The following is a 10616-nucleotide window of genomic DNA, read 5'->3' on the forward strand; positions in this document are numbered from 1 at the left end:
GATCCCAGTGGAGAGCGTGCACTGTGATAGGTTTCATTCTTTGACAAACACAGCTTGTGTCCAATAGTATTTTAGAATTTAAAAAAAAAAAAAAAAAAAAAAAGAGCAGACCTGAAAGTAACGAGTACTTTTCAGCCTTCCTAGAAATTTACTCAAGTAAAAGTAAAAATATTTGTCTTGGAAATGTATTCAAGTAAGAGTAATAAGTACCAAAGAAATCTAATACTCAAGTAAAGTACAAATCCCCTGGATATGTACTTAAGTACAGTACTCAAGTAAATTTACTCCGTTACTGTCCACCACTGATCATAAACATATGATTTCCCGAGCCATTTTACACACAGTAAATAGCCTCCCCGTAATTGATCCTGTAACTCAAAACCCTTCAACCATGACATTTTAAACATAACATCAATACATTTTACTGTCATATGATAATATCCAACCTTCTCTCTGTATCTAACAGGAAGTCTTACTTTATCAGATCTGGTCTGATATGAGAGTATTTCAGATTGTTCAAGTGTCTCTTTTTTGTCTTTGTTCTCAGTGAACCTGTGTGAACCCGTTCTGCATGTTTGACACTTGTGTTTCTGTCTTTGATCCCTGCGTCAAGGTTCTGGTAGATATCCTGTTCATTTGCAACTTGAAATGGTTTCTCAACTGGTTTCCACAGATACTTTGTGTTTCTCCTGTACATTCTCCCGTCTGGTGTACGAATCGCAAAAGGTTGTGGTTGCTCATGGCTGCCACATCTCCTCTCTTTGCTCCCTGACATTATCTCCCTCCGGCAGGTCAGGCCATCTTCCTGTTTGCCGGTTGGAGAAGAGCTTTTGCTTCTCCTGCTTTTCTCTCAACCCTTTAAGAACTTGAACAACTCCCTCTGGAGTAAGCAGTGAGGTTGAGGTTGGCAGTTTTCCTTTCAGGCGCCTTCCAATCAGCAACTGTGCTGGAGATAATCCTACACTTTCTAGTGGTGTGTTACATCTATCAAAATATCTTCACAAAAGGCAAGGGTTTAGCTGGCCACAACTTATTAACCATTTGTCTAATCATTATAAAACTTGGTAACTATCTTCAGGCCTACTAAAAAGTTGGGCCTGAGCTATAGGGTGTGCCACAAGTACCAAAAGTAGACAGAATCTTACCAAATTTGTTACAAATGTTTTGGGGGCAAGTATTAACCAAAATCTGAACTTCAATATTGAATGTTGAAAGCGGGCGTGGCCTATTCATCAATATCTGCCATCATAAGCCTTTGCTCAATTTGCAGTGAGCTGAAATGAGCCAGAGACATAGAAATTGGCACTTTTACTAGAAATGATGTGCAAATGCAAATAAGCGTCAAAAAAAGAAAAGTTTGAAAGGCTGTCCCTGCCACACCACAAGTCCTATTGTCTTCAAAGTTAACTCACACCTATAAGACAATGGACTCTACACAATGCCTCTATGACATATGTACTATGGTGGTAACCCCTGATAATTTTCACCTTCACAACTTTTATGACGTAAGCTGCATCATTTTTAAAAATTATTTTACCAACAGAAAAATAATAAAATCTAAACAATTATAATAGGAGTCCACTGGTACTGGGAGCCACGCTGCTTTGCATGTGTGGCCCACTTGGGTTTGGACCCCTAAATAGTGACATGCTTTGGAAGTTTTGTGTTTATGTGTATGTTTCCATTCCATTTTCCATTGCAACACGATAAGTGTTAGCCTCCAGATTCAAGATAAGTTTTAAAGTCTGCCTTTTGTGTCCCATTTGTTTCCAGATTGTCTTTGTTCCTGTCTGTCTGTGTGTATGCGTGTCTGTGTCTGCTGGGCATAGTATCATGTTCGTCCTGCTGCCAACACACCCACACACCTACTGCTCTTGTGCCTGTGCTTAGGTCAACTCTCCCTGTGGTTCCAGAGTGTGCTCCCCTCGCCAAGCTCCCCAGTTGTCCCTCTAATCCATTGCGGAGATGCCTTGCTCAGCCTGCCCTGTTATAACACCAACCCTGGCTACAATCCCTGCCCAGCTCCACTGCCAGTCCTAGATCTCAAGCCTAAACCCTCACCAAACCTTCTTCTCAATAAAGCTGCTTTTGAACTGTTTAATCCAGCATCCTGTATTTGAGTCCAGGCTTGTTACAGAACTTAACAACATGTGCTTTCAACAAAACAAAAACAATATCAGTTAGTGTGAGATCAACCATGTTGCTGTGATGTTTATTGAGGAAACAGCTGAAGATACTGTTGAGAGTGGTGGTTAGGGATGACCTGCTGATTATTAAGACATTGGACATTTATTTAAGAATATGCACCATTAAAATCACACATGTAAATAATACATGACTTTAAGGCCATGATCTTTTTATATTGTGTCTTAATATTTCCAAGCTCATTTGCAATTACACAAATGACTAAAATAGACACAATAAATCTCCTGTAACAACAAGATGAAGCTACTGCTGGTGTGAAAAGATCTGGCTTGTTCCCGGGCTACATCTGATAGAAAAGTATCAGTTTCTCAGTCTCATACTGTATCAATAAGTAAATTACTATTGTGTAATAGAACAAAGGGTCATTCAAACTCTAAGCCAACCCTGGTGAGATTTAATTCACAAGGTTTGACTTTATACCTTGTTCTTTGTGAGACCCTAGATATGCAGCGTGTCAAACCAAAGAAACATTGGCATAGTACAAATACTTGTTATATCAACTTCACAACATCCAATAACTCAGTCAAACATTTTCGACAAATGTAATCCTACTAAGAAGGAATAGCAGGCTTCAACAGTAAAATAAAAGCAATAAAGCCAACATTCAACTCCATTAACTATTCAATCAATACTCACTTTGTAACCAACGTATTTGTGGAGTGGTCTTAGAGCCAGGCTTTTGAATATGAAGGACAGTTTTCATTGTAAAGGTCACACACTCATTTTACAACAAAGGACCACTTTAACCCAAAATGCTTTTATGGTTAAACTTGACATTCAAAATTTCCCTCCTTCCATTTTACCTGGACACATTCAAATCAATAATTTCTCTGAGGGTGTCATGAACAATAAAGAAGCAACTAGTAACTTCATGTGCCAAGCACGTAGCACTTTTCAGTTGTTTCATGTTGTGTTGTTTTATTGAGATACAGTATGTGGTTTTTTTTTTTTAGCAGCCCCGCTGTAATAAAGCTTTTTTTAATTGAACTTGTTTTTAAAGTGCCGAAAGGAACTACATGCTTTCACCAACCTGTCTTGTCTCCTACCCCTGAATCTGGAGCAAACATAGAACATCTGTCAAGGTGAAAATAACCTAAAATGGCATTTAAATCCAGCTTCTTTTGTCAAACCTGGGTTCACTGTGTGAAGTCAAATGAACTGCTGCATGGCACTTTTACAAGACTGAACGGTTTTAAAAACATTTCTAAGTTTGATTGGCAGCATGGCGTGTTTATTAGTCAGCCAGCATACTGTAGCTGGTTCAACTTACAATTAGTTCCAGGCTTCAGCCACATTGTCACTCCACCTGGGTGCCTTAAATGCACAGAGGTCAGGAATGAAATATCTTTTGTGTTTGACCTTTAACCTCTGACCATTAACAAACACCATTCATTTTTACAACTGATTTTGCCTTCCAGGGACATTATATCCAATTCTGTAGACATTCAGCTGCCATCAACCCCGTCCACAGTGGGACTGCAGTTCCACTCTCAATAGTCTGTAGTGTAAGGTGCTGTGATGAAAGTGCTCAGGCAGCTGTGAAGAAGCAACCGCAACAGGAGTCCATCAACAGGAGAAGTTATCATGAAGCCTTCCATGAGCTGTCCCCTGGACGTCTTTGCACTGTGCTTCATGTATTCCATTACGGCCAGACACAGTCAGTCAGTCAGTCTCTGTCTTGTTCTCGGCTGTGGATGTCCCTGGTCCATTTGATCATAGTCTCTGGAGATCGATAGAGGAAGATCAGTTTGGAGTAAAGTTCCTCTTCCAGCTCCAGCTCTCCTGTCTCACGCACCTGAAACACACAGACACTTCAGTTTAAAGGTTAGGATTTCAAAGAAATAATTCTTCAGGACACCAAACAAGTGTGTTTTTTTGTGGATGTATTATTTAAGAGGGAATGCAACTCTATGCTAATGATTAGATCAGGGAAATATTCAAAATTTCTTGTTTCAGCGAAAGCTTATTCATTTTACTCAGTCTCTGATGTGTGTGCGCAGTAAGTGCATGCACAGTATGTGTGTGTGTTAATATGGACACACTGCAAACTAACCAGAAAGATGTCTGTGCAGAGCTTCAGGATGCGGTCCACACAGGGCAGCTCCTCAAACATGATGGAGTGGGATATCTCACTGAAGAAGCCACGCACAAACTTCCCAATGACTAAGACCACAGACACGTACAGACCCATGATCCTGGAAGGAGACATTTACACCATGAAGGGTGTGATAAAAAATTTATAAAATATATAATGTGTTGATGTTTGCAAAACATCAAAAGTCTAATCTTAACTATAAATGATTTCCTTAACCATAAACAATGTGTTCTGCTGAAGTGTGAACTGTGTAGACTGAAAGAGACAATGTATTTGCTTACAATGTTAAAACTGTGACATATTCTAAACAAAAGACCCAATCATGATCATAAATTTGAGGTCATGCTATCTGAACCAACAGCTACCAGCTGTCTGCTGTCTGCTATGTAGACTAATAGAAGTTATTTTAGATGCTGATCTTTGATTTGAGGCTAAGGGAATAAAGAATACTGTCCAGACTGTATCTCAAATTCCACATTTTTCTGGGTCCTGCATTTTATGCCACAGTCACTTATGACCTATTCACTGTGCAGAACACTGTTGCTCAAATCATAACTGGCACCAAGAAATATGAACATATAAAGTGAGAGAAAGACTGACCCTTCATCAGGGCATGATGATGATGACTGATCCATGACTGAATAATAGATTTTTAACTTATAACCAGAGTGCCTCAGATTTCCTTTAGACTGCCAACCAATACCATGAACGTTTTTGTCTTTGTTTATTAAAAAAGCAACCATGTTTGTACATGTTGTTTGTGAGTGTGTGGTCTTTACCCATATCCAGCCAGGAAGCCCAGGCTTGGAGGACTGACTTTGTCATTGAATATAATCATAGGTAGAACCCCACATGAGGAGGGGGCACAGCCTGCGATGGCGATGTCCCACCACTCCTGGTTTCTACTGTCATTCAGTGACCTGTCACTCATCAGTGACAGGGTTATATTCAGGTAATCATCTTCATTACCTAAAAAACAACCAATAAGCTGTGTTAAAACAGACACTTTAAGGTGTGCATGACAAATACAAATGCTGACATCCGTTCTGTGACGGACAGCTGTATTTTCTTCTTTTCTTCAGTGTGGCAAAGTTGCAGTCAAGCATGCCCTGCCCAGTGTGTAGGCATTGTAACAAATTCACTTCTGGAACTTTTGTGGTCATGCTCGCCTTGGCGCAGTGCTAACACACGTGGATACAGAGTGGGATTAGAAAGAATACATTCTACTACATTACAGGCTGGGACAGTGATATGACACACTGACAGTTGTCCCCTTTTCTGCTGAATTTTCCAGTTTTCCATGCGTAATAGTGCGCATCATAATGATCTATACTGTGGCCACCTGCAGTTAAAATACCATCAAAGTGCCTTATATAGATGACATTAGAATTAAAAATGTGGTCTAATTTTTTCGTGTTGTATTTTAAATTTTTTTTAATTACTTTTAAACTTAACACTGTAGAACATCTCTATAAAACTGAACCTGAACATCACACATTGCCCGATACAGCTACATATCTGTATTAAAAATGCAGAGCTTTAGATGGTACTTTAGCTAGCCTAGTTAAAAACAAGGTGATGTGCAGTTTTTGTCAGTTTTTGTTTTGAATGGACACACTGGGAGAGGACTGGTAGTAATGGACAGTCCTGATGGGGTTATTAGCAAAGACGGACGTTTTAATTGATATAACTTTCTTCACAGACCTGTGAGTTGTGGCAACAGTAAGAGGAGAGAGTCAAATGTCATAAGGACGTTTCAAGGAGTGGACAACAATAATAAAATGCACATTTTAATGTTAACCTGTGTCCTTATGGACATTTGCTGTTACTTCTGACTTGATCCTTGTAAAACTGTGACTCTGTACTGTACTTTGGGGACTTTAGTCACATGACTTGACTAAAGTCAAATTTAAGTCATGGATCTGGACTTGAGGACTTGAGACTCAGCTTGACTTTGACTTGACATTCATGATGTAAGACTTGAGACAGATGACTCAAACAGACTTTACTTTTTTACTAATTCAATATTTGCATTAAATAATCTAGAAGGTAGCTTTTGCCAGCTTTTGTTTTTGACACATGATCGGGTGATTTCTAGTGCAATCAAAGCACATACCTCTGCCAAAGCCAAACAATCCTACACATTAAGGAAAGTGATAAAAAAAAAATCCTGTTATATTTTGGTGTGGATCCAGGTAAAGGGGAGGCTCTTCCCTGACCTATGCCCCATCTCACCACTGAGTTAGGTACAAATCAGTTCAGCACTTTTTTTCTGACAAATAACCAGGTGAAAGTTAAAACCATAACCTCCACCATGGAGTTAACGATGATAATAAGACTAATAATAATAGCTGCAGCAGTGGGTGGCTGCAGTCACAGATCTGGGGTCAACATTGCCATGTATTTGTAAGATATAAGGAGCTGCAACTGTTTTCATTAATGTTGAAAAGTAAAAGTACAATTAAACTTTTCATAAACACTGTCTTTAACTGATTTTAATGTGGAAACCGGGGTGGTCATTAGAATTTCATATAACTTGACTTGTGACTTGCTTGACCTGAGCAGTGACTTGACTCGACTGAGCTACAGTAACTTGGGACTTGCTTAAGACTTGGAGGCTAATACTTGACATTTGCTTGAGACTTGTACATGTGTAACTTACCCCCACCTCTGTTAAGGATAAACAGCAGCCATTAGCTCATTTTGCTGTTTTGGGTGCTCCTTCCATGACTATCTAGCCTGCTCCTGGAAATTATTCCATGCTATGAAAAAAAATCTTGTATTTTGTGCATTTTAAAAGTAACTCAATGAATTCTGACCTTTATATAGCTGACTGACTGGTTTGGCCTCAGCTCCATTGGGGGCACGAATGTAGTTAGGGAACATATTAGGAACATGCCTGGGAGAGAGACAAGATATCATCTTTAACATACAACTACTGCATATATATTAAATAAAACACAAAACAAACATCCTTCCAGAGAGTAAACCTACACGGGTTGAGTGCGATTGCCAACCAGCAGTGAGGCCAAATCTGCTCTGACTGGGTTCCCAGGTTCCAGGTCTATAGAGTGTTTGTCAAAGGTGTGTTCCACTGTCCCTCCTTTACCCAGGTCCCTGCCAGGAAAAGAGAGACAGATACAATCAGCTTTTAAAGAGACATATGACATATACCCACCAGGCCATATTTATCCAGTTTGCATGGTGGTAAATCTTAGACTGCTGTCACCAATTTGGTACCAGACTCACTGTTTATTATATGTAAAGTAGTTAGTATGAGCTACAGCCTAGTATCAGTATCATCATATAGATCTGTTTGGTGATAATTATGCAATAATGTATAATAGCATAAGGTAGTTTTGTAGTATGGAGAGCAAAGGTTTTACCTCTGGAAAGTCCAGGCCAGACGTAATGTTAAGTCAACAGGACTTCCAAGTAGTTCTTTGATAACTTCCTGTCTGCTGGGGGGGCTGATCCTCCATACTGATCCTGAACTACCTTCAATCATGGCCGTCACAATGTCCTCGTAACTGTAGAGCGTGATGAACTGCATGGCTACCTACATGCACATACACACAAAATTATGAAAAATAGGTATAAAGAATGGCAGCAACTTAAGTAGGACACACACACTTACACACTTATACACACACACAATTACAAGCAATACAAAATGCTACATCTCTGAGTATGTTGAAGAACTGAACCTGCTAAACCAATTAATTTAGTGCCAATTAGTCTTTCATTCTATATTTGAAGAGTATATCTTTGAGTGATTGAATAAAGGGGTTTTTGTCCTTTTTTTATGGAGCAGCTCAAAGGAGCTGCTCAGACTCCAGCTGGGACCAGAGATTTACATATGAGGTACAATCCAAGTCTGAGCATGATATGTGCATTAAGAAAGTGAAACACATGTACAGACAAATGAGAGAGAGAGAGAGAGAGAGAGAGGGAGAGAGAGAGAGAGAGAGAGAGAGAGAGAGGGAGAGACTCCCACTCCTGTCACTACAAAGCCCAGCAGTGCCAAGAGATGAACAAATAAGAGTCCTTTCACTCAGCTGGTCTTGATGCTAAGATCACCTTAGCCTCATCTTCTGCCTCAGGACCAATTAGTCAATTAATCAACAAAATTATAACACACCAGAACGAAAACTATGTCATTCATTGGAACACAAACAAAAGTACAAAGCAGAACACAGTGCTATGTGGCCCTAAAAAGACTACGACTGACATGAAACACAGAACCACCCAGTGAGCACAGCCTGGCCATCAAAACAGGCTGATACAAAAAATAAAATAAAATCATGGCTCTCGTTCAGGATCTGGTTCTGCCAGCTGTGAACCAACACACCAGAGCTGCACTTTCTAACACAATGCACAACACTCCAGCCAATCTGAACAAATTGTTCTAAAATTCAAATACAACATACTCAATTAGCACAGGAAGAAGAAACAAAGAAAACAAAGAAAAAACGTACAGAAGGATAAAACAAAGCAAGCACTGCAGGCAAGATATCTTAAATATAAACAGAAAAAAATTAACAATAAAATAATAAAAATGTGAATAATTTTACAAAACATATAAATATATTACAACACAAATATCTCTATGTGCACACTGCTGCATGCTGCCATACTATGAGGAGCAGTGAGTAAAGTGAACAATCCCACACCCACACATGCGCACATACACACACGCACAGTGACACATATGTGTGTGTGTGTGTGTGTGTGTGTATATATGTTATTGTAATTGTTATTACCTTTCTCCCTGTTGTTACTGCCTCATGCAGTCTGCCTTGACTTTGGTCATTAAAGCCTGATGATTGTTTGTAGTTACAACAGGACTCACAGCAGGCAAGATAGTCACAGTACATCCAGACAGATACAAAAGTCAAACTGAAATCAGTGCTCACCGCATTGTCTCCAAACTTTTTGGTGAGTTGGTCATATTCAGCCTCTGTGAAGGGCTGGATGGACTGCTGCTGCACACTCATGGTGAACAGGGGCTGGATGTACACACAGAAACATAAAAGTATTAGATGCTAATACTGCACACTCAGTTGCTTAAGTCTTACAAATTGCAAGATGCACCTTTTAATTTGAAATTAGTCCTGACTAATGACTGGTCTTGATCACTCTACCATACCTTAAGTGTGTAACATTGGCTTTCTGTACTGGGATACTGGGATAAATCTAAACTAAACTGGGATAGTCCTGGTCCCATCATGGAAATGCCACTTGCCAGCATAAATGTCTCAGTGGAAGTGACTTTCACTGTTGTGCTCAACAAGACCAAGCAATATTAAAATGTATTAATCAGAATCAGAATCAGAATCAGAATCAGTTTTATTGCCAAGTATGTTTTCACATACAAGGAATTTTTTCTGGTGATTGGTGCAATTGATCAGCAACAGTGGGGCTCTCTAGCCTTGTTGATGAGGCTAATAGCAGATGGGAAGAAGCTATTTTTGTGGCGAGAGGTTTTGGTCCTGTAGGACCGCAGCCTCCTGCCAGAGGGGAGTGTCACAAAGAGTTTGTGTCCAGGGTGGGAGGAGTCAGCTACAATCTTCCCTGCACGCCTCAGAGTCCTTGAGGCGTACAGGTCCTGGAGGGACGGAAGATTGCAGCCAATCACCTTCTCTGCAGAGTGGATGATACGCTGCAGTCTGTTATTGTCCCTCTCCGTGGCAGCAGCGTACCAGATGGTGATGGAGGAGGTGAGGATGGACTCAATGATGGAGGTGTAGAAGTTCACCATCATAGTCCTTGGCAGGTTGAACTTCTTCAACTGCCTCAGGAAATACATCCTCTGCTGAGCTTTTTTGATGAGGGAGCTGATGTTTAGCTCCCATTTGAGATCCTGTGTGATGGTGGTTCCCAAGAAGCGGAAATGCTCCACGGTAGCCACGGGGGAGTCACACAGGGAGATGGGGGTGGGTGGGGCCGGGCTCTTCCTGAAGTCCACTATCATTTCCACTGTCTTCAGAGCGTTTAGCTCTAGGTTGTTCTGCCTGCACCAGGTCACCAGACGCTCAGTCTCCCACCTGTAGGCAGACTCATCGCCATCAGAGATGAGTCCAATGAGAGTGGTGTCGTCTGCAAACTTCAGGAGCTTGACAGACTGATGGCTGGAGGTGCAGGTGTTGGTGTACAGGGAGAAGAGCAGAGGAGAAAGAACGCAGCCTTGCGAGGATCCAGTGCTGATGGTCTGGGAGTCAGACACGTGCTTTCCTAGCTTCACGTGCTGCCTCCTGTCAGACAGGAAGTCGGTGATCCACCTGCAGGTGGAGTCAGGCACGCTCAGCTGGGAGAG

At 40.7% G+C, this 10616-nt stretch overlaps 1 protein-coding gene across 5 annotated transcripts in view; it reads right to left on the reverse strand.

Annotated features, from left to right (window-relative positions):
• Positions 1–2184: 2184 nt before the first annotated feature.
• piezo1 (piezo type mechanosensitive ion channel component 1 (Er blood group)) overlaps positions 2185–10616 on the reverse strand; it is an 85318-nt gene continuing 76886 nt past the window's right edge. For 4 of the 5 annotated variants that reach the window (XM_071481603.1, XM_071481605.1, XM_071481604.1 and 1 more), the window contains exons 48-54: positions 9217–9309; positions 7687–7859; positions 7295–7417; positions 7120–7199; positions 5080–5269; positions 4259–4400; positions 2185–4000 (exon numbers count right to left, since the gene is read on the reverse strand). In XM_071481603.1, coding sequence (XP_071337704.1) covers positions 3872–4000; positions 4259–4400; positions 5080–5269; positions 7120–7199; positions 7295–7417; positions 7687–7859; positions 9217–9309 — 930 coding nt within the window. In that variant the 3' untranslated portion in view covers positions 2185–3871. Of the gene's footprint in view, positions 4001–4258; positions 4401–5079; positions 5270–6962; positions 7046–7119; positions 7200–7294; positions 7418–7686; positions 7860–9216; positions 9310–10616 lie in introns of those variants that run through there. The other variant, XR_011691493.1, reaches the window with a different exon arrangement.

Source organism: Trachinotus anak, unplaced genomic scaffold (assembly GCF_046630095.1).
Source record: "Trachinotus anak isolate AG129_WGS33_773 ecotype Australia unplaced genomic scaffold, CSIRO_AGI_Tana_v1 ptg000007l, whole genome shotgun sequence".
NCBI classification, from domain to species: Eukaryota; Metazoa; Chordata; class Actinopteri; order Carangiformes; family Carangidae; genus Trachinotus; species Trachinotus anak.